Source organism: Anopheles ziemanni (assembly GCF_943734765.1).
Source record: "Anopheles ziemanni chromosome X unlocalized genomic scaffold, idAnoZiCoDA_A2_x.2 X_unloc_5, whole genome shotgun sequence".
NCBI classification, from domain to species: Eukaryota; Metazoa; Arthropoda; class Insecta; order Diptera; family Culicidae; genus Anopheles; species Anopheles ziemanni.
In genome coordinates this window covers 747,008-768,260 of record NW_026689818.1, presented here as the reverse complement: position 1 = coordinate 768,260, position 21,253 = coordinate 747,008, and the positions used below count along the sequence as shown (strand labels likewise).

General features: G+C 40.5%; 1 protein-coding gene across 1 annotated transcript; it reads right to left on the bottom strand.

Moving 5' to 3' along the window:
* Positions 1-3,700: 3,700 nt before the first annotated feature.
* On the bottom strand, positions 3,701-20,805 carry LOC131292361 (uncharacterized). The gene is made up of 4 exons (XM_058320816.1): positions 20,726-20,805; positions 16,394-17,188; positions 15,816-15,936; positions 3,701-3,793 (listed from the first exon to the last, which is right to left on the bottom strand). Exons 1-4 carry the CDS (start codon positions 20,803-20,805, stop codon positions 3,701-3,703), a joined length of 1,089 nt encoding a protein of 362 aa, XP_058176799.1.
* Between the last annotated feature and the right edge of the window lie 448 nt (positions 20,806-21,253).

Genomic DNA, 21,253 nt, shown 5'->3' with positions numbered 1-21,253 from the left:
AAATTAATGAAAAACAATTATAGTTCCACAATTATTGAACGAATTTTCACAAAAATTGGTACAAATACTGCTGACATATGGACATATCATGGGTTAAAATATCATCCATCTAGGGGAAGGGGAAAGGGGGGGCTCTCATATTACCCCCTACCACAAAAGTAGTAAAAATGCAATATGGGTATCAATTTCGAGTTATTTATGGTCTTTAAATCGAATAGCTTCACTCTTAATGTTCAATCTTACCTCAGACTCCCTTTACGCTTCTCCTCTTCAGTAAAAAAATAGCAATGCTCTAACGAAAAAAAAGTGCATTCTTATCATATCATGTTACGCAAAATCTACTAAGTCTATCTGTACCAAACTTTACTGGAATGTTGCTAATTTTTTATTCTTTCGAATGCCCTCCTTCCCTGCCCCCCTTTCGAACACCTATCGCTTAAAATGATGAAAAATAATAATAATTCGTCATTTATGGAATGGGTTCTTACAAAAATTGGACCACATACTATTTTAACATGTAGCCATATTGTGATAATATTTCATCCATTTGGCGGAAGGGGTAAGGGGGGCTACCATCCTGCCTTCTAGCTCAACAATGGTTACAATGCAATATGGGTATCATTCTTGTACAATTTGGGGTCACTAAATCGACTGGTCACAGTTTGAGTGCTCAATCTCATCTCTCCTACGTAATAAATATTCTCAATCATACAAAATCGGTCAAATCAAATCAACCAAACATAATTATAAGAAAGCCAATTTTTCAAGTGCGAAATGTCCAACATTCTAATGCTTCCTTCCTGCCTATAATTTTCAATCACCCAAACCAGGGTTCTCCAAACTTTTTTTAACGCGGGCCGCATTGGGTGGAATAACCGTAGCGTTAGGCCACATTTACCCAAGGAGGCGAGGGTCGTAGTTTGGAGACCCCTGACCTAAACGATAGAAAATATCTAAAAAACTATGATGCCACCTTACGACAGATACGACGGATTAAAAAAAAGACGCTATCTAACACCGTAAATATCGCGGGGTGATGATAGAAGTGCTCTTAAATAATCGTCGATTATCTGTTGTTTTGGTCCAACTGTGGTTTAGGCACAGTTTGTCTCATACTTGCTTTAATGGATTAATTTCAAATGCTTGCACTAAGCTGGAAGCACATTTAAGTAATGAATGCAAAATGTATATTTACATGGCTTGGTCGACTAAAAAAAGGTAATACTAAAATTTTCAGCACATAGCAAAATTTAAGATAGTAAAACTGAAAACTGATACTGAATGCCAACACTCTTCAGTTTGGAATTTATTTCTACCCGGATGAAATCGGGTTAATCAGCTAGTTTGTGATAAAAGGGGCTCGAAAGGATCATGCACCCTGGCAATGCGGAACGTAGTTTATCCATGGCTGCATTTGTTATGGATGCAAGATGATAGATTTTAAGCTTGTGCAGCGACGGAAACACTTCAGGAATCACTAAGAGGTCATTAAGCTGGTATACCAAGAACCGCAAGCAGAACGTATATCCAATTGAAATAAAAAGAGAAAAGTAATATTAGCATACAGTCTTCTTGTCAATCTTGAAGTCGATGGTCGTTTCCTTACCGTCTTGGATGCTGTAGATAGTTCATTGATTTTGTTTGATGGAACACTTTGGAAGAAATTATCGGAAAAATAATCAAATAACAAGTTCAACTGAACAAGATTAGGTAAACGATCCAAATATTGGAGCTGTAGTGATCTTGGTTTGACATCTCGATCGACTGGAGCTAGATTCACTCACAGGACACTGAACTGAAACAGGCCACGGCTGCCAACTGCGTTGGAGCCCACAGGAAGTTAGGGATAGTATATAAGGATCCGCGTCCGAGAGCACAGGCTCTCTTCGATCACAGACCGCCGACGCGTTAATAAACTTGTTAACAAAACACATAGCCAGATCAGTCCTCACAGAGCCATCCATAATGATCCTGAAATACAGTAACAAATTTAATTTGTTAATTTCAATTTAAATAATATAACGCAGTTGGAAAAAATAAACATAACAAGTGTAAACCTGTGGTCACAGCTTTGCGCAACCGCATGCGGTGGCATTTTTTCGCATGGGAGAGATAGGGATCTTGCGAAGACGAAAGATCTTGCGGTTTCTGTACTAAAAAATCAAACAGACAGTTCAAAAACGAAACCGCATGCGCTTGCGCAAAGCTGTGACCATAGGTTAACGTACCGCAAATCTAGATGTCATCTCTAAACACCTGAGCAATAAGAAGTTATTGCAGATAAATTGAATACAGTCCCCACGTACAATACAGTAACCCCATTGAATACAGTCCCGATGTTCCATTTGCAGAATCATCTAGTTGATATTTGGCATTATCGTTGCTAATCCTTTGAAAAACTCCAATCTGTTGCAATCCCAAAATCTTGGGCATTTCAGTTCTTGCTATGAGGGAATCGGTTTACATTTCTCGAACACGTTATCATAAATAGTGCCATACAAATGAAGGGTCTGCAAGAAAAGAGCGAAACATATTGCAACTTTCAACAGGCCTTTTTTAGAATGGTTTCATCTGTCTTTAAAGTTCCCTTCAACTTAGTCAGATTTGACATCAGGAATAATGATTCGATCCTGTGCGAATGGATCGCAAGGAAAGTAATACCGCGACAATTTTCCATCAAACAGTTCAACATCGGTTGACTAACGTAACAGTGAAGTGAAGCTCGGTGAAGATGTTTTGATCCAGCTAAGAACGCCCTATTTATGCCGTCACCCGCACCAATCCAGTAGATAGTAATGTCTCGTAGTTCCGGAAAAACTATTTCAGAAAACGGACGTACGAAGAAAGATCCAACATATACTTTCATCGATTTGAGTTGATGGCCGAAGTGCCTGTACACTTTAAGAGCATATTTTGATTTGCAGTCCATGACGATTTTCTGCAGGTTTGGAGCGATGCTGCAGATATCAACTGCTTCGAATGTGTTTGACTTAAAATTCGGTATAATCAGTTTAGAAAAATGTTGAAACACCGGGAATCGCTTTAAACCGTCACCCCTATTCAACATTATAGCCTTCAACTTTGGAAGCTCCGGTAGAATGTGCTCGAGTTGCGAGGGTTTTTCTATCTTCGAACCATCTACACTCGCTACAAAGTTTTTGATACTTCGCAAACATTTAATGAATGTCCCGTCGCTTGTTCTACAGGTTTTGCCGAGCATAATATGGCGAAACTGTCGCTGACTTGTCCTGTGTGGGTTTTTTTCCAGTTATCTACGTTCAGCCAGACGCGATCCATTCTGCGACCAAAAAATGCCAAGCGTGACCACTGACGACACACCAAAGATGCATTTTTGAGATCGCATACGCCCAAGTAGTCGAACATTATTTCGAGGAGCTAAAAAACCAAAAGGATGTTGAACCGCAACACACGTGTCATTCATCAAAACTCACTTCTTCTGGTAAATCACAAATTCCCATCCGTTGGTTGGTAAATGAATCCATTTCGAGGGCTGATGAATCTTATGGTTTCAATACACTCAACTGAAAGAAAATGCAGCAACGATGGTAGAAACACAACTGAAATATAGAGGAACAGTATCATACGATATCGTTCTGTAGGAATAGTGGGAAGAACCTTCTGGACGTCGCGTTTTTCGTTAGTTTAAACTTTGACAGACTGAAGGCCGCGTTACACGCAGTCAATCGAGCACGCCACATAGACTGCGGTTGCCGTACCCGCTAGGCGAGGTCGCATGCAAGTTGTCCTCCACTTGTGTCATCAGGCCTCGGGCCTGGGTAAAGGGAGGACGTTTTTATATGGGAGCTTGCACGCGGTTGAACGATGGAGGACGTTCGAGCAGTCGAATAAAAAAGCAAATTGGGATGTGTGCGTGCATCAATTTGTGCTATTTGAGAGTGTGTGAGTGAGAACGAGCAGCCCAGGTTTATGTATGTAGTTGTGAAAAGTGTTTTCTTTCGGGTTGGTGGCGCAAAATAAACATGTCAGACTCCAATTCGAAAAATTATGGAAAATTTATTGAATATTCACTGGACACTTACAAATTCAATCGGATATATTAAATACACACTTTGCAAAGATAGACTTACCAGAATGATGGCACAACTCATTACAATCACCAACACCAACCACTGTTAGCCGGTCTTCGACCAAGCCAGTAGCAAACACATTGTGCACTTTGAAGAGCTTCGAGGTGATGGATTCGCTAGAAGAGGGATCGAAGGATAAAAAAGTACATGTTAATTTACAGGAAAAGGTGTAAAACGGATTGCCCGGTTGCGTTTTGCTTTACCTTATTTCTTTCTACCGTTAATTACGTTTGTCGGCAACGATACGATGTAGGAATTCTAGGAACACATCGGGTGTAGGAATATCCCGGGCACAGTGTAAGAAAGCTTTCGTCTGTCCGGCGAATCATCTAAAAATGTATTTATATTTCATTATACTGCACAAAAACTGCTACGGACTGAACAACGACATGCTTGTGCTTACCCTCTTTAGTAAGACCAGGATTGGCGACACCGGTTGCACCGAAACATCCGACTCCGTCTTTACTGCCTCAGATGAAGATTCCCCGGTCACTCCGTCGACTTCCTGAAATGCTGCTTCTTTTGCTGCTTTTGCGGCAATCACTTTAGCCTTTTTTGGGTCCTTTTCTCTTAAAACTTTGTGTCCGCGCCGTTGGTGCGCAACCGCGTTAGCCCGGCTAGCTCTTGACTACAAATGGCGCTTTGGACTTGTCAAATTTTCACCGAATCGTCGAGCAATTCTAGTACCTACACAAGGAAACACACAAGTGTACAGACACGGGCTGCCATGTTTCACACACCATGTTGGATCGAAGCGGTACGTTCATAACACAGAAGAGGAAGATAGCAAAAAATAGCCTGGCCGTGTAAGGGAGAAAGCATGCACCGAGTCTTGTACACAACATCCAAAGTATAGGTCAGGGGTGGTTGCGGATGGAGGAAAGTACTCGAAATCGCCTAGCGGGTAGTATATCTAGCTCTACCGATCCAGAGCTTTTTATACCGCGTCAAGTATTCAATCCAGAAATGGTGGGTTTTTTCGTTTTGTATGGGAATGACAACGCAGCGCGGTGTCAAAAAAATTGATTCGAGCACTTTTTTGAACGCCAGAAATGCCTTCAATTTCAAAAAAGGGAAGTTAAAATTATTGATATGAACTTAATTTTTCAAAAAAAGGATACCATGTTATTATTTGTTGTTCATGTTAAGATGGTTTTCATTATTCGCGATATTTTTAGTAGTTTATTATTTAAAAAATTCATGTCAATAATAAATGTTTGTTATTTCGGTTTTACTTTCCCATGTTGACAATGGTGAAAAGGATGGAAGGAAAACTTCTAGAAACAATTTAATTCCCTCGATGTGTTTTCTTGTTTGGGGGTACTTTAACATCCGGCACCCGGTGCGGTTCCTCCCGCATTTCCCATTCCATATCTCTCACCGCAGAGACCGTTTTCTCTCCTCAAGGCTTCTGTAAACTTTTCGCCACGCACTTTCCAAGCGGTTTTCGTTGGCAAGGTTCTGTCGGCGGCCTCTAGCCCTACGGGCCTTGCTCTTGCCCCCCGTGAAATCCTCACTTGCAACCTGCTGGAGGTCAGCGAGGGTGTTTGGTGTGGTGCCTAATAACGGGCACTTGCTGTATGATGACGATGTAAAATTATTGCTTCCCATATCCTCTCCTTCCGACTTCTTACTCCTTCAAAAATCCCTCAACCGCTTTGCAAATTCAATTGTTGTGTTATATCTGCTGTGTTTTATGATACACTTAAAAGAACTTTATTATCTACATAATTATGTTTTCAAAAAACGTTATAAATTTATTATACTCTCATTAAACCCAACCTTAACTAAACTTTATCCAACTTTGAATAATAAATCGCTTAACTGGACCTGCTCCCTCGGAGGTTCGAATCAAAAAGGGGCGATCGTGGTCTCTCGATGTCCCAGCTAGCTTCGCCGCGCGTGGCCGTGTTGCCAGTAACGACAATTAGTTTACTAACCTTAGGCTACTTATACCAGTTTATAATTCCTCCCGGGGGGGGAAAAACGGACGTTTTTCGATTATTACGGGTGGTTGTTCTTTCCTATCGAAAGAATCCTTTGTTTTTGTCGAGAGAGCTCTAGGCTGGTTCTAACTGATGAGAATATTTTCTCAGCCTGCTCATGTATTTTTTTGGGATCTTTAACGTGTAACTGGTTGAAAATTATTTCGTTAGGACTGTAGCCCGTTGATGAGTGAACTGTAGCATTGTATAATGAAACTGATATTAGTATAAGTTCTGAAGTGTTTGAATTTTGGAATTTGTGTTTGTTCGTATTTAGAATTTCTATTATAGTGGAGGGGGTCCGCGACAGCCGAGCGGTAGCGCCGGTTAGAAAATCGGCCCATGAGCGCCGGGGCTCACCACCTCGACGGTGTGGGTTCGAATCCCAACTGAGACCGGACCCCTCCCCTGTATGAGAGGACTGACTATCCACGTACACATAGGGTAAAAAGTCTCGTAAGCCCTTCACGGGCAGGCATGACCAACAAGGTCGTTACGCCAAGAAGAAGAAGATTATAGTGGAGTGAGTTTTTTCGACCTGTCCATTACTTTCTGATGATGACGCGTATTTTAGCGAAGTTCCTAAATTGCTTAAAAATGTTTTTAACTGTACCGACGTAAATGTCGTTTCGTGATCGGTAACGATTTCAAGAGGGATTCCGAAATTACTAAAATACTTTACTAGTGCTGCTTTAACATCTACTAAATTCTTGGAGTCTGTTGGGATCATTTGTGTAAATTTAGAAAACGAGTCGACCATTGACAGAAAACTTCGTGAATCAATGCTGAAGATATCCATGTGTAGACGCTCCATGGGTTTCCCAGTAGCCGGTCTCGGTGATATTTTGATGTTATACGGCCTCCGTTCGTATTTGTGTGAATTACACACAGTGCATGTATTCACCACAGCTTTTATCTGGCAGCGCATCTTCGGAAAGAAATACGCTCTCTTCAGCTGGTTTTCGACCTCGTTAATTCCTCTATGAGCTCTTTCGTGTTCCTTCGTGACCAATCTGTTTTGTTCCTCGACAGATGCCACGTCTTCGACTTGGAAGTGCGTTATTACAAAATAACCCGAGCTGCTAAAATGATTCTTAAAATAAATTTGAATTAGATTCAGTAAATTTTCTGGAGCTAATATTGCTGTTTGTTTTCCATTATGATACTTTTTCAGGGTCTCTACTATTGCGGTTTCGTCAAAATTTGGTCTTTTTATAATTATTCTATTGTAAGTTGGGAAAGGTGTCTCTGAGACATCATCGGTTTGTTCCGAAATTTGATAGATTAGTTGGTTATGATAATAGTTTACAGGTCGTTCACTAGACTTTATAAAGTAATCATCTGACGTGTCTGCAGAGTGGACAGTTTCGTCAGACTCTTGGACGTTTACTTCGACGCCTTCAGCTTTCCTGCTAAGCGCGTCCGCTACGACATTAGCTTTACCTTGCTTATACTCTACTTTATACTGGTAGTTTTCTAACTCTAATCTCCAATGTAGAATTCTATTATTTTTCAACTAGGTTTTTTAGGCCAGGTACCTGGCCCGTCAGCAGTTCCTGGCTCATCTACCGGTCCATTAAAGGTTCCATGTCGTCCCCGTTACAGTTTCTAGGTATTTCTGCCGAAGGTATATTGTATTGACAATTGCCGAGCAGTTCTGACCCTCTCCCTGTTCGACCAGTGCCTGGTCTTGGCGCACAGAATTTATCCCTTTAACTTAAGCCCCCATCGACATAAATGTAAAAGCACTGTGTTGTAACTACAACTTGCGGATTTCGAAGAAGTTCGAAGCGATTAATTATTTTAGACTTTGTCAACTGACTCGTCAAAATTAAGTTAATTCATCCGTTTTCCTGATCCTAACCCCCAGTCCCTTTCGGGTTTCCCTTTTATATTCCGTCCCGGGCTCCGGTTCAAACATTTGAACTATATAGTTCTAAACTAATATTAGTCCCGAGTGAGCGTTCCCGTTCTCACTCCCCAATTCTCACGCTATCACGCATGCAGCCCTGTCGTTTTGACACACTGTTATATCGCAAAATGTTACCAAAAAACTAAACGCGTCTATCAAACAGCTCGGTTAATAGGAAATTTTTCAAAGACAGATACTTGTACCGAGTTACAGCATATTGTACCAGTTTCTGTGCTCCACAGCGCATGCCCTGTGGTTGCACCACTTTTTATGCTTAGCTTACATGAACCGCAAAGCAACCTTTGCAAACGGTAAAATGTTGTTAGTGAGTCAGTCAACGGTCAAAATCTGCGCACATTTGTTTTTCGGCCAGCGTGTGAAAAAAAGGTTTACAAAAAAATGTTTTTTGCGTCTCGTGTAAACTAAGCATAACACTCCTACTACGCATGATAATCCGTAAATGCGATATGCGATGTGAATTGCGCATTGTTTCGGCCAATTGTAAGAATCCTCTCAAACAGTATTAAAACAATTCAGAGATGTCAATTGCTTTGCACCTCCTTCTCTCTCCATGCCATCCGTGCCGCATTCGCTGCAAATTCTGGGGCTCACTATTCCCCACGTATCAGTTTCTCCTTCTTGCGTTTGTAATGAAGAATTCCTTCCATGTGTGTGACGATTCGCGAAAGGCGCAGTTCGGCACACTCTGCCGCTTTCTATCCCGCATTTCCTGTGTTTCGCGGAAGGAACGACCCCCATCTCTTGCCTTGTTCGTTTCGCGGAAGGTAAAGCTACCTGTCCGAACAACAGTACTCTCGGATCGGTCGTCCGTCTACTCTGCCGTGGATAGCGGTCCCCACTTCTCGCATTCTTCTTTTGTTTTCTTGTATTCGTAGATCCACAAACACAAGCATTGAGATTAGAATACGAATCGATTGGCTGCGTTATAAGCTAATCCTGTATGCGAGCGTGATTGTTCTCACTTCCTCTCACATAATCGCGAAGTGAACTCGGACATACCGTCCAATGCCGTTGAATTTCTCTCTCTCTCTCTTTTCTCTCTTTTTCTCTGTCTTTCCCTCTGTCTGTCTTTCCCTGTCTTTCTCTCTCTCCCTCTATCTCTCTCTCTCTCTCTCTCTCTCTCTCTTTTTCTCTCTCTCTCTCTCCCCATCTCCATCTTACATTTCCCATTTCACATCTAACATCTACCACCTCCCACCTTCCACCACCCAACACCCACCACCCAGCACCCACCTCCCACCTCCCACCTCCCAACTCTCATCTTTCACCTCCCACCAACATACCTACCATCTCCCATCACAAACCACAAACCTCCTGCCACAAATCACCCATCTCCCATCTCCCATCTCCCATGTCCCATCTCCTATCTCCCATCGCATTCACACTGTCTCTCTCTCATAATCTCTCTCCCTTTTTATTCATCTCTCTCTCTCTCTTTCGCTCTCTGGCTATATCTATCCCTATCCCTATGCTTCACCTTGTCATACTTTCCATTTTTGTCTCTCTTTATCCCACTATGACTGCCTCTATCTTTACTGTATGTCTCTCTCTTTCTCTCTCACTTTCTCGTTCCACCTTTCCCTATTTCTTTCTCTCACTCTTACACACACTTACAACTCAAAATTCCAACAATTGCGCACAGAAGGGTCGGTTTTGTTTAGCAGGCCCAGTTTTCTGATTTTGAATTAGTAGCGACATCGAATCAGACTTCGATCGAATAAGGGTTACTTTTCGCGCGCGTGTTTATTGGGCCATGGTCGACCCTCGGAAGGAAAATTATTATATAGGATGAACTTTTTATAAAGGTTACCCTACTACCAATTTTGAATGAACTCAGGCCTATCCCCGTGGATCGGAGCGAGACGCAGCGACTGACTTATGCTCTGTCGCATTCGCGCTGCAGTGCCGAAATTTTTCAACCCGCTGTTGAGTGAAACTTTGCATGAAAAATGAAATAAAGCGACGGATGGAAAGCATAAACCGTTACAGTTTGAACGGAAAGTTTATTTACCGGCACCAGCGCTGCCACCAACGGTAGAACATTTTCCAATGTAAACAACATTGACGCTTTCAAATCTATTATCGATGCACAAAAAAGAGAAGAAATAAAACAAAATTGCTCCTTAATGGTTATTCCTAGCCAAGTGCATCATTCAGACAAAAGATAGTTCCACTAAATACCTATGCAATAATATTTATATAATCTCAATCGCCTCAGAATTGATTGTGTTTTAGTCCAAAATGTATGATTTCCAAAGCATTCGAAGCATTCTCGTGCGGTCTCTTCAAAGCAACACTCGATAGAATAAAGAATCCTTCTACATAATTTCTATATGTGGGTATGTTTTCATTTACGTTATTACAAAATCGTATAAGTGTTACATACCTATAATGACAACGAGAAAATAGACAAATATTATTCAATTTATTGATGATATTTATCTGTTAGATCTGTTGGAACGATCTGTTTGTGCATGCACATGCACATGCATATCAGCAATTCCTGCGCTACAAAAACATATTACGAGTTTGCTAGTTGCTGGCTTAAGTTATGTTCTAAGGAGGGTGGATGCGATATTTTTTTCTCCCGCAATCAATTTTTACTCTTCTCCCGCAGTTGCTACCATTGCTACCGCTGCACGTTTCACACCTGTGAATAAACGAATGCATATCAAACTAACATATGATCGGCTATTCACAAAGTGTGTCCATTATATTCAAAACATCAAAAATATATCCCAGCGATACATTGATCATTTGAATCATGGATCTCGAACGCCAACTATTGCTAGGTGTTTGATGTTAAAGATTCATGTTCGCAATTTGATATTTGAAATATAGAATTCTTTTTCGAGTTTTATCTTCGGGCGTGAAAGAGGTCCAACAGTGGGGCGTTTTATTTTTAAAATAATCGACATAGACTGTCCTTATACCGATTAAATCTTGATTAGTGACGAACGTTTGCATTTCGGGAATATTACAATAACGTTGGCATTTAAAATATGAGACAAATTTTAACCACTTTTCATGAAAAAACGGAACACGTTAGCTACTTTCTGTTAAAAGCAAATTAAAGAGTAGCATTTCGTTTAAATTTAAAACAAGTCTGACAACAACCATCTACGTTTGATTGTGTGTTAAACATCCAGCTTAATAGCGGACCACGTGACAAACGATTATTTAAATCCGGATGGCGACAAGTGGTAAAAAAGCCTAGTATTTTATATTACTTTTGAAGCTTGTTACAGTATATTAAAAGTGTTTTGTGGTCGCTAAACTCCCATAGAACGGCATATCGTGGCTGAAAATCAGCGAGAAGGATTTGCCCAAAGTCGCTGTTCTTCCTGTCAAGACTTCCGGCGTATGGAGAAGTTATAGTGTGCAGTGTCTTCCGGAATAAATCCACTTTATCAGAAAACACGATAACGACAATTCAGTGGTTTGGACATACATAGCCACAGTAAATCATGCGTAAAGAGGATCGGAGGAGTTGAACGGGTTAAATATAATTGAAATATCACACACTGCTAACCTTCCTCAAGCCTATCAACTACAACCAATCGAAAAAAAAACATTTACAACAACTGAAAACATTCCTACATGGTTGGTTTGGTTGGCTATGCCAAAGTTTCGGCCAAGGCCAACTGGCCGTCGGAAGTTATTTTGAAAGTACTAAAATCTTAATCTTACAATAAAATTTACTTTATTCCATATACTGGGTTGACTTTTTTCTTATCGTCGACGAAATTTGTCTATTTTTTTATGCAAACGTTAAGGCCGTGTTTCTCAGTTCAAAGGTTAATTACAAAGTAACGGTAATCTTTGTCCGGTAGTGGTTAATTTTCTATCCAGCTGAGCAGTTGCTACACGAGTTTATGTATTTATATTAGGGTTACCAGCATTAAAAAAACGAATGCATTTTGACTAAGGAGTGCCATCAACCTGCTCTCTTTTAAACTGTCAATACATGATTTCACCTTATGCTGGGAAACGATTATGTCTCCGGCAGAAGAAGATGATGTTGGAGCGCATTTTGCACACAAAAGTAGCTTTTGATAAGAACTAGATTTTTATCCGTTACTTCCGAATGCTGTCTCCAATTGGTTTATAGATTTATGTGTAGATCTTTACTAGTTTCCAAAAGACGTAATCTCATGAAACAATCAAATGCTAAGCAATGAAAAATGCGAGGCGACATCGAAATCTGAAAAAAAAAATCATTGCAACTTGCAGTTGGATGTAGTGGATGTAGGTAAGCTGTGCAGTTAGTTTTTAACCAGATTTTGGCATGGCCTATCTTTGTAAAAGTAATTTCTTATCTGTAATATATTTCAAGCTAGATATGAAGCACAGTTCCTCGTAGAGGAAAAAGTTCCTCGTATTTTGCGATCAAGCATGAAGCAAAGTTCCTCGTAGAGGAAAAAGTACATCTTTCATCATTCGTACTGTTCTTGCTCCGCATCCACTTTTGGTTTGCATGTTCTTAACGTATAAAGCACATGTTACATAAAAAACATGCAACTTAAGCGCTTGGTCACTGTTAATGACGCCGGCAGTACACTGGGCCTAGCGTCAGTTTGTATTGAAATTTAAATCAAACATTTTGCGGTCATATTTTAGTACCTTTTATTACATGTTAAAAATGTGACGAACAACTGTAATGATAACACAAAGAAATTCCATGCGCATATGTATATTTAATGCTGCGCGAAAATATAACAAAAATAATCATACGGTGCGATCGGTTGTCGCCACACGAGTGTGGCAAAACAAGAATCAGCTGGTTCTTGTTAGCGGTTCTATTTACAAGGTCAACGCGCGTGCGTTATACACATGTGTGTATCAAGCGACGCGTCCGTGTACTGTCACGCAAACACCAAAGCAGTCAAAGAAAACCCTAGTTAAACCCGAGGGTGTACAAGAATCTCGGTGGACTACTGGAACAATTCGAGATTAATACCCCACACGCTTCGGACTGGCAGAATCAAATGGTAAGTAAAAACTTTAATAACAAAGACAAATATATACATCTTTCACCCTCAGGCAACATATCAACTCCCAAAGCCGAAGGAACGGCGGAACACCTGCTACCAGGCGAGCAGAACACATCAGGAGGTTACAAGAGGACCGCAGAGGGGAGCGAGGCAGCAGAACGAGAAAGGCAGAACAGAACAGAAGAAAGAGAAACAACCGGAACAAGAGTTGTGAAATGTTTTTTGAATTTTTTCACATTTTTTTGCAAAGGTTCAAAACAATGCTTAAATTTGTTGAATTATTTCATTAATTATTTCATACGCTTCAATTATTTCATGAACTCCGGTGCTGCATCAGAAATGAACGGAGCTGCTTTAATAGGAAAAGTAGCCGAACACTTCACAGAAAAGCAGCGGTCATTTTCCATAGCGAAATGTTGGTGGGGTAGTGGTTAGTGATCCGTATACAATATAAATTCATTGCCTAGTAAGTACGGTTTATATTTTCGAATAGCCCATCCCAGCCAGCCAAAATGAACGCAATTCACCCGCATACACCCATAAAACGAAGTATCTATAAGAATTGCTGTAGCAGTTGCACTAGCCTTTGCTATACACATCCGGTGTTCATGAAAATTCATCGAGAATTCACTCCAGCAAAATATCAATTCACCCAGTAGCGCGCATTTTTTCGAATGGAAAAAAGTTGTTTTTTATTGTTCACCTTTCGCTCTTCGTTACCACCTCAACCCTCACCATCTTCTTGATGCTTCTACTTCTCGCTCGCTCGCACCTGTTCTCGTGTTCAATTGGGTTTGTCCGTTCTAAGGCGTACTGAAGTCTTGTCTGTGGTCAGTCAGGGTCAGGGTCAGGTTTTTTCCTACTTATCCGTTGAACGTTTCTGCCCTCCTTTTCGTTCTCATGCGTGTAACACTTCTGCAATCCGGTGTGGTTCTGCTTGGATTCGATTCCACGATCGTGTAGAGTCTCGTCAAACTGAAAGTATAGAACAAATCATGCTCGGCCACCGACACCTCCTGAGATCTGTAGCTAAAAAGTCACTTTTTATCAACCACGAACTCGTATCATTCGGAGTCTCCTATGAAGAGATCGTTAAAACTTATTGATTGATGGACAATGACGCCATGTTGGGGTTTAGAAGCAGCTTGACACAACACTGTTTCTCTGCACTGTTTTACTTCCTTGAATTTTTCCTATAATATGAAATTCTCTGAAATAATTATGCAAGCCAGACTGGCGGCACAAACGTTTTTGGTTGCTTGAAGGCTCAGTTTTGCAGAGGTGACTGGAGTAGCTACTGCTTGTTCACAGACAGTGAAATTTAAAGTATTACTTTTGCGACCAACTTTTTCGGACATACTTATTGCATATATTGACTATTTTTAGCAAGAAGATGGATACGGTAAGAAGAAGAAGAAACAAGAGAGTTTTTATAGCATATTTATGACATACTACTTCTTTTCAGTTTCACTCTCTTCAAGAACATATGCAGAATCGAGGCATAACAGTTACTTGTTCTCAAACACCAGCTCCAATCGTTATTGATCTTTATACCAATTCCAATTTTAACGCAGTGAGCACAATAATACACCCGGCTAATACCAATAGGATACCAACAGGATACATTGCCAATGCCGATAATAGTACACCAGCCATAGTAGCACCCACTTCTTCCACCTCACCGGTATAAATAATTACACACCTTGAACTCGACACAGAAGAAGAATGTACACCAGCTATCCACACACCCGATATACAACCCGATTTACCATCTGTACGAACCACAGATCGCGAGGCATCTCCACCGAGCATCCACCATTCAAGATCGTGTAACACGCAAGCGCTGGAAAAGAAGCTTGACGCTGTTCTAGCGGAACAAAAGCGCATGCGTACCTCTTTTGAGTTCGCAGTTGAAGTACTTGGTGTTGGGCCCTCAAGAGGTGTGAAAGTACCTTTCAAATTCAGCCCTCTTCAAACCCAGGCTGAACTCGAGGCGTTTGACACTCGCCTAGGTAGCGACGAGCAGTTCCGGCTGAATATGCTGAACTATATGCGTGTTTGTTCCGGTGCAGTGCATGGAAACATGCTAATGCATGACGGAATAGATATTGTATTTTCAAAGCATTTGTTTGCTGAATGCAGCTGGACAGGTGTAGGCCGTCCGTTTTCAAAGATACCATTGATGAAAAGCCTCAATGTTATAAACCTGTTCCGCGAGTTGGGTTCTGAAAACAGCGGCTTTTTAACCGATCGTTTTATGGAGCAGTTTTTTATGAGGAAGCTTCGATTTGCCAAATGGCGATTGAACCTCCAAGGGCTACGGCGGCCGGTCAGTCGGGCAAAAGCAAGGGAGATACTCCCAGTAGAAATAGATATGGCGAAGCAGGACTAAGCTATTTGATTATGTTATCATGAAATATACTTGAATTCAAAGCAAGAAGCTTAAATTAACCACGTGTGTGTTGATTTTAAAATTTAATTCCGAACATTTTATTGATGTAAAATCGATTATGGAAAACAGTAAAAAATATTTTTTTTTTTTATTTAATTTATAAATTCATTATAAGACTCCTCCATTTATCAATGTGTGTAGTAATGGTACAAATAATGTGTCTCCGGTTTGGTTAAACGGAACAACCACAAGTTTGCATTTTACCTGGCATGGACGATATACTGACATATTATTCGAAACATTTGTTATATTCCCTTTAAAATTTAACATTAGTTCAGCCGCAAATGGTGCTGTATAAGCTGGTTGACGTTGTTTTATTTTTTTCCCATAGATTGAGACTACCGAAGGTGATGGTTTTGTAGCTGTCCAATACTGAATAATATCATTTTGTGTGCTACGAAACCAACCATCACGATTACCTTTAGTCAACATAAAATCTCTCACATACAACGTAAAGCGACGGCTAGACACAGCGGTATTCGCACGAATATTCCCGCCGTCCCGCGGGAATACCGCTGGACGACGGGAAACTCCATATGAAAAAAACGGATTTCGTTCCCGCTATGTTTAAAAAACGCGAAACTACGACCCGGCGGGAACGGACGCATTTGCTTAATTGAAACGTTTCATGAAAAGTTTCATTCGCTTGCTACAACAACGTCGGTATGGGCAACGTATATGGATGCGGCCGATGTTGTTGGAGAGAAACCAAAATGCGAGTAGTCTTCGACGCAAAATTTTGGAGGAGGAACTCAACAACACCATTCATAAACTTTATATTTGATAATGACTCACAATTCCACTTTTACCTGCCGCCAATTTAGATCACGTAAACAAACTAAAACGTAAACAAAGCTTCACTTTGACAGATCGGGCGAATAAGCTCGTTCCCGCTGGATATTTTGTCGAATCTGGGCTACTTTTTCCCGTTCCCGCCACCTGGAATTCCAGGCGTGTTTAAACGGCGGTTAACATTGTTTTGGTTCTCTTTTAAAAATACATTGGCAGGGCTCATAAGCTGTTTGGGGATGTTGAAGCTATCCAGTTCAGAAAGGCGATTAATAAATTGCTCCAGGTTTGATCGTCCATTTCTCAAAAGTTTTTTCATGTGCTGCAGCTCATTTTCAAATGGGTATGCATTTAAAGAATGCAACGGACCGAGTCTTTGAACCTCATCAGCAACATGTAACAAGTTATGTATGTTACTGCTTACGTAACCATCCCCATATACTACTTTATAATCGGAAACAAACTTCTTTAACATTTCATTAGCTTCATCCCAATAGCACTGGTACACGCTTGATGATAAAAGAGTAACCGCACAATAAAGAAGCATAAAGTGTTCATATGCAACTGGACTTATTTTTTCATTCAGAATAACAACACTACCATAATGAAGAAAAGATGCATATTCAGAACCCTTCCAATGCTTCAAATCATCCAAAGTTCTAAATTTGCGATGGATTTCCGATGGCAAGTTTATGCGAGTCAGATGATCGGAAATAACCCCATAGGTTCCCTCCGACCATTTTTCAGCACCCCACTTTCCATACGCCCATCCATACAACAATTTTCTCATCACTCCTAAATCTATGAGGTGAAGACGGTCACCAACAATGACGTCTTCTACTATGTTGAATCCTTGTAAATCCAACAAGGGCGAACGAACTTTGTAATGAAGCTCATACGCCCCCTCGCGAAATGCAGCATCGGTTCTTACCCTACTACCAATTTTGAATGAACCCTGGCCTATCCCCGTGGATCGGAGCGAGACGCAGCGACTGACTTATGCTCCGTCGCATTCGCGCTGCAGCGCCGAAATTTTTCATCCCGCTCTTGAGTGAAACTTTGCATGAAAAATGAAATAAAGCGACGGATGGAAAGCATAAACCGTTACAGTTTGAACGGAAAGCGTATTTTTGAACTTTGGATGGCAGCGGCGCTGCCACCAACGGTAGAACATTCTAACCGTAAACAACATTTACGCTTTCAAATTTGTTGTCGATGCCCACACAAGATAAGAAATAAAACAAAAATAGCTCCTTAATGTTTATTCCTAGCCAATTGCATCATTCAGACAAAAGATAGTCTCACTAAATACCTATGCAGTAATATTTATATCTTCCCAATCGCCTCGGAAATGATTGTGTTTTAGATGATCAAAGATGTATGATTTCAAAAGCATTCGAAGCATTCTCGTGCGGTCTCTTCAAAGCAACACTCGATAGATTAAAGAATCCTTCGACAGAATTTCTATATGTGGGAATGTAATACGTTATTACAAAATCGTGTGTGTGTGTGTTACATACTTATAATGACAACGAGAAAATAGACAAATATTATTCAATTCGAACGATCTGTTACCGCATGCAAATGCACATGCATATTAGCAATTCCAGCGCTAGAAAAACAAATCACAAGTTTTCTAGTTGCCGGTTCAAGCTGTGTTCTAAGAAGGGCGGATGAGATTGTTTTCCTCCCGCATTCAATTTTTACTCTTCTCCCGCAGTTGCTACCATTGCTACCGCTGTACGTTTTACACCTGTGAATAAACGAATGCATATCAAACTAACAAATGTTCGGCTATTCACAAAGTGTGTCCATTATATTCAAAACATAAAAAATATATCCCAGCGATACATTGATCATTTGAATCAATGATCTCGAACGCCAATTATTGCGAGGTGTTCGACGCTAGGGTTTCATGTTCGCCATTTGATAGTTGAAATATAGAAATCTTTTTCGAGTTTTATCTTCGGGCGTGAAAGATATCCAAAAGTGGGGCATTTAATTTTTTTAATAATCGACATAGACTGTCCTTATACCGATCAAATCTTGATTAGTGACAAACGTTTGCATTTCGGGAATATTACAATAACGTTTGCATTTAAAAAATGAGACAAATTTTAACGACTTTTCATGAAAAAGCGGAACACGTTAGCTACTTTCTGTTAAAAGCAAATTAAAGAGTAGCATTTCGTTTAAATTTAGAACAAGTTTGACATCAACCATCTACGTTTGATTTTGTGTTTAACATCCAGCTTAATAGCGGACCACGTGACCAACGATTATTTAAAACCAGAAGAAGACAAGTGGTAAAAAAGCCTAGTACTTTATATTACTTTTGAAGCTTGTTACAGTATTTTTAAAGTGTTTTGTGGTCCCTAAACTCCCATAGAACGGCATATCGTGGATGAAAATCAGCGAGAAGGATTTGCCCAAAGTCGCTGTTCTTCCTGTTTAGACTTCCGGCGCATGGAGAAGAGTATAGTGTGCAGTGTCTTCCGGAATAAATCAACTTTATCAGAAAACGCGATAAAGAGCACGATTCAGTGGTTTGGACATACCTAGCCATAGTAAATCATATGTAAAGAGGATCGGAGGAGTTGAACGGGTTAAATATAATTGAAATATCACACACTGCTAACCTTCCTCAAGCCTATCAACTACAACCAATCGAAAAAAAAACATTTACAACAACTGAAAACATTCCTACATGGTTGGTTTGGTTGGCTATGCCAAAGTTTCGGCCAAGGCCAACTGGCCGTCGGAAGTTATTTTGAAAGTACTAAAATCTTAATCTTACAATAAAATTTACTTTATTCAATACACGTAGTTGATTTTTTTCTGATCGTCGACGAAAATTTGTCTATTTTTTAATGGAAACGTTAAGGCCGTGTTTCTCAGATCAAAGGTTAATCACAAAGTAACGGTAATCTTTGTCCGGCAGTGGTTAATTTTCTATCCACCTGAGCAGTTGCTACACGAGTTTATGTATTTATATTAGGGTTACCAGCATTAAAAAAACGAATGCATTTTGACTAAGGAGTGCCATTAACCTGCTCTCTTTTAAACTGTCAATACATGATTTCACCTTATGCTGGGAAACGATTATGTCTCCGGCAGAAGAAGATGTTGGAGCGCATTTTGCACACAAAAGTAGCTTTTGATAAGAGCTAGATTTTTATCCGTTACTTCCGAATGCTGTCTCCAATTGGTTTATAGATTTATGTGTAGATCTTTACTAGTTTCCAAAAGACGTAATCTCATGAAACAATCAAATGCTAAGCAATGAAAAAATGCGATGCGACATCGGAATCTGAAAGAAAAAATCATTGCAACTAGCAGTGACTTGGATGTAGTGGATGTGGGTAGGCTGTGCAATTCTTTTTAACCAGATTTTGGCATGGCCTATCTTTGTAAAAGTGATTACTTATCTGTAACATATTGCAAGCTAGGTATGAAGCAAAGTTCCTCGTGGAGGAAAAAGTACATCTTTGATCATTCGTATTGTTCTTTGCTCCGCATCCACTTTCGTTTTGCATGTTCTTAACGTATAAAGCACATGTTACACAAAAAACATGCAACTTGGTCGCTGTTAATGACGCCGGCAGTACACTGCGCCTAGCGCCAGTTTGTATTGAAATTTAAATCAAACATTTTGCGGTCATATTTTAGTACCTTTTATTACATGTTAAAAAAGTGAGGAACAACTGTAATGAAAACACAAATAAATTCCATGCGCATATGTATATTTAATGCTGCGCAAAAAAATAAAACAAAGATAGTCATACGGTGCGATCGGTTGTCGCCACACCAGTGTGGCAAAACAAGAATCAGCTGGTTCTTGTTAGCGGTTCTATTTACAAGGTCAACGCGCGTGCGTTGTACACGTGTGTGTACCAAGCGACGCGTGCGTGTACTGTCACGCAAACACCAAAGCGATCAAAGAAAACCCTAGTTGAACCCGAGAGTGTACAAGAATCTCGGTGGACTACTGGAACAATTCGAGATTAACACCCCACACGCTTCGGACTGGCAGAATCAAATGGTAAGTAAAAACTTTAATAACAAAGACAAATATATACATCTTTCACCCTCAGGCAACATATCAACCCCTAAAGCCGAAGCAACGGCGGAACACCTGCTACCAGGCGAGCAGAACACATCAGGAGGTTACAAGAGGACCGCCGAGGGGAGCGAGGCAGCAGAACGAGAAAGGCAGAACAGAACAGAAGAAAAAAGAACAAACGGAACAAGAGTTGTGGAAAAGGCTTTTTTTTGCAAAGTTTCAAAACAAAGCTTACAGCGGCATCTCGTGGCAAAGCTTACAGCGGCTTTCTACAGTCGAGACACTTTAATTATTTCATGAACTGCGGTGCTGCTTCGGAATGAACGGAGCTGCTTTAAAAGGAAAAGCAGCTGAACACTCCACAGAAAAGCAGCGGTCATTTTCCATAGCGAAATGTTGCCTGGGTAAAGGATCGTTCACGCCAACAAAAGTGACGGTCCGAGATGTTTGATGAAAGATTCCAACTACTGTACATTTCATACACCCATGTCTAGCATTATGGCCAATTACCAGGTACCTGGCCCGTCAGCAGTCCCTGGCTCTCCTACCGTCCCATTGTTGGTTCCATGCCGTCCCCGTTACAGTTTCTAGGTCTTTCCGCAGAAGGTATATTGTGTTGACAATTGCCGAGCGATAAGTGGGTTCAAATACAAATACGAATTGCGGGATAAAAAATTATGAAATAATCTGACCCTCTCTCTGTTCGACCAGCGCCCGATCTTCACGCGCAAGATGTGTCCCTTGAATTGAAGCCCCCATCGATATGTATGCAAAAGCACTGTTATATCGCAAAATGTAACCAAAAAACCAAACGCGTCTATCGAACAGCTCGGTTAGTAGAAGGTTTTTCGAAGACAGGGACTTGAACCGAATTACCCACACAACACATATGCATGTAAATCGAATATCAACTTGAAATAATCGTACT

Excerpts from the sequence above, each read along its gene's own strand:
- LOC131292361 (XM_058320816.1), bottom strand. The coding sequence starts at position 20,805 with ATGAAATGTACAGTAGTTGGAATCTTTCATCAAACATCTCGGACCGTC. Across the intron at positions 17,189-20,725 it reads GTGAACGATCCTTTACCCAG|AACCGATGCTGCATTTCGCG; the intron begins GCAACATTTCGC and ends TAGTAGGGTAAG. Across the intron at positions 15,937-16,393 it reads GGTGGCGGGAACGGGAAAAA|CCGTCGCTTTACGTTGTATG; the intron begins GTAGCCCAGATT and ends CGCTGTGTCTAG.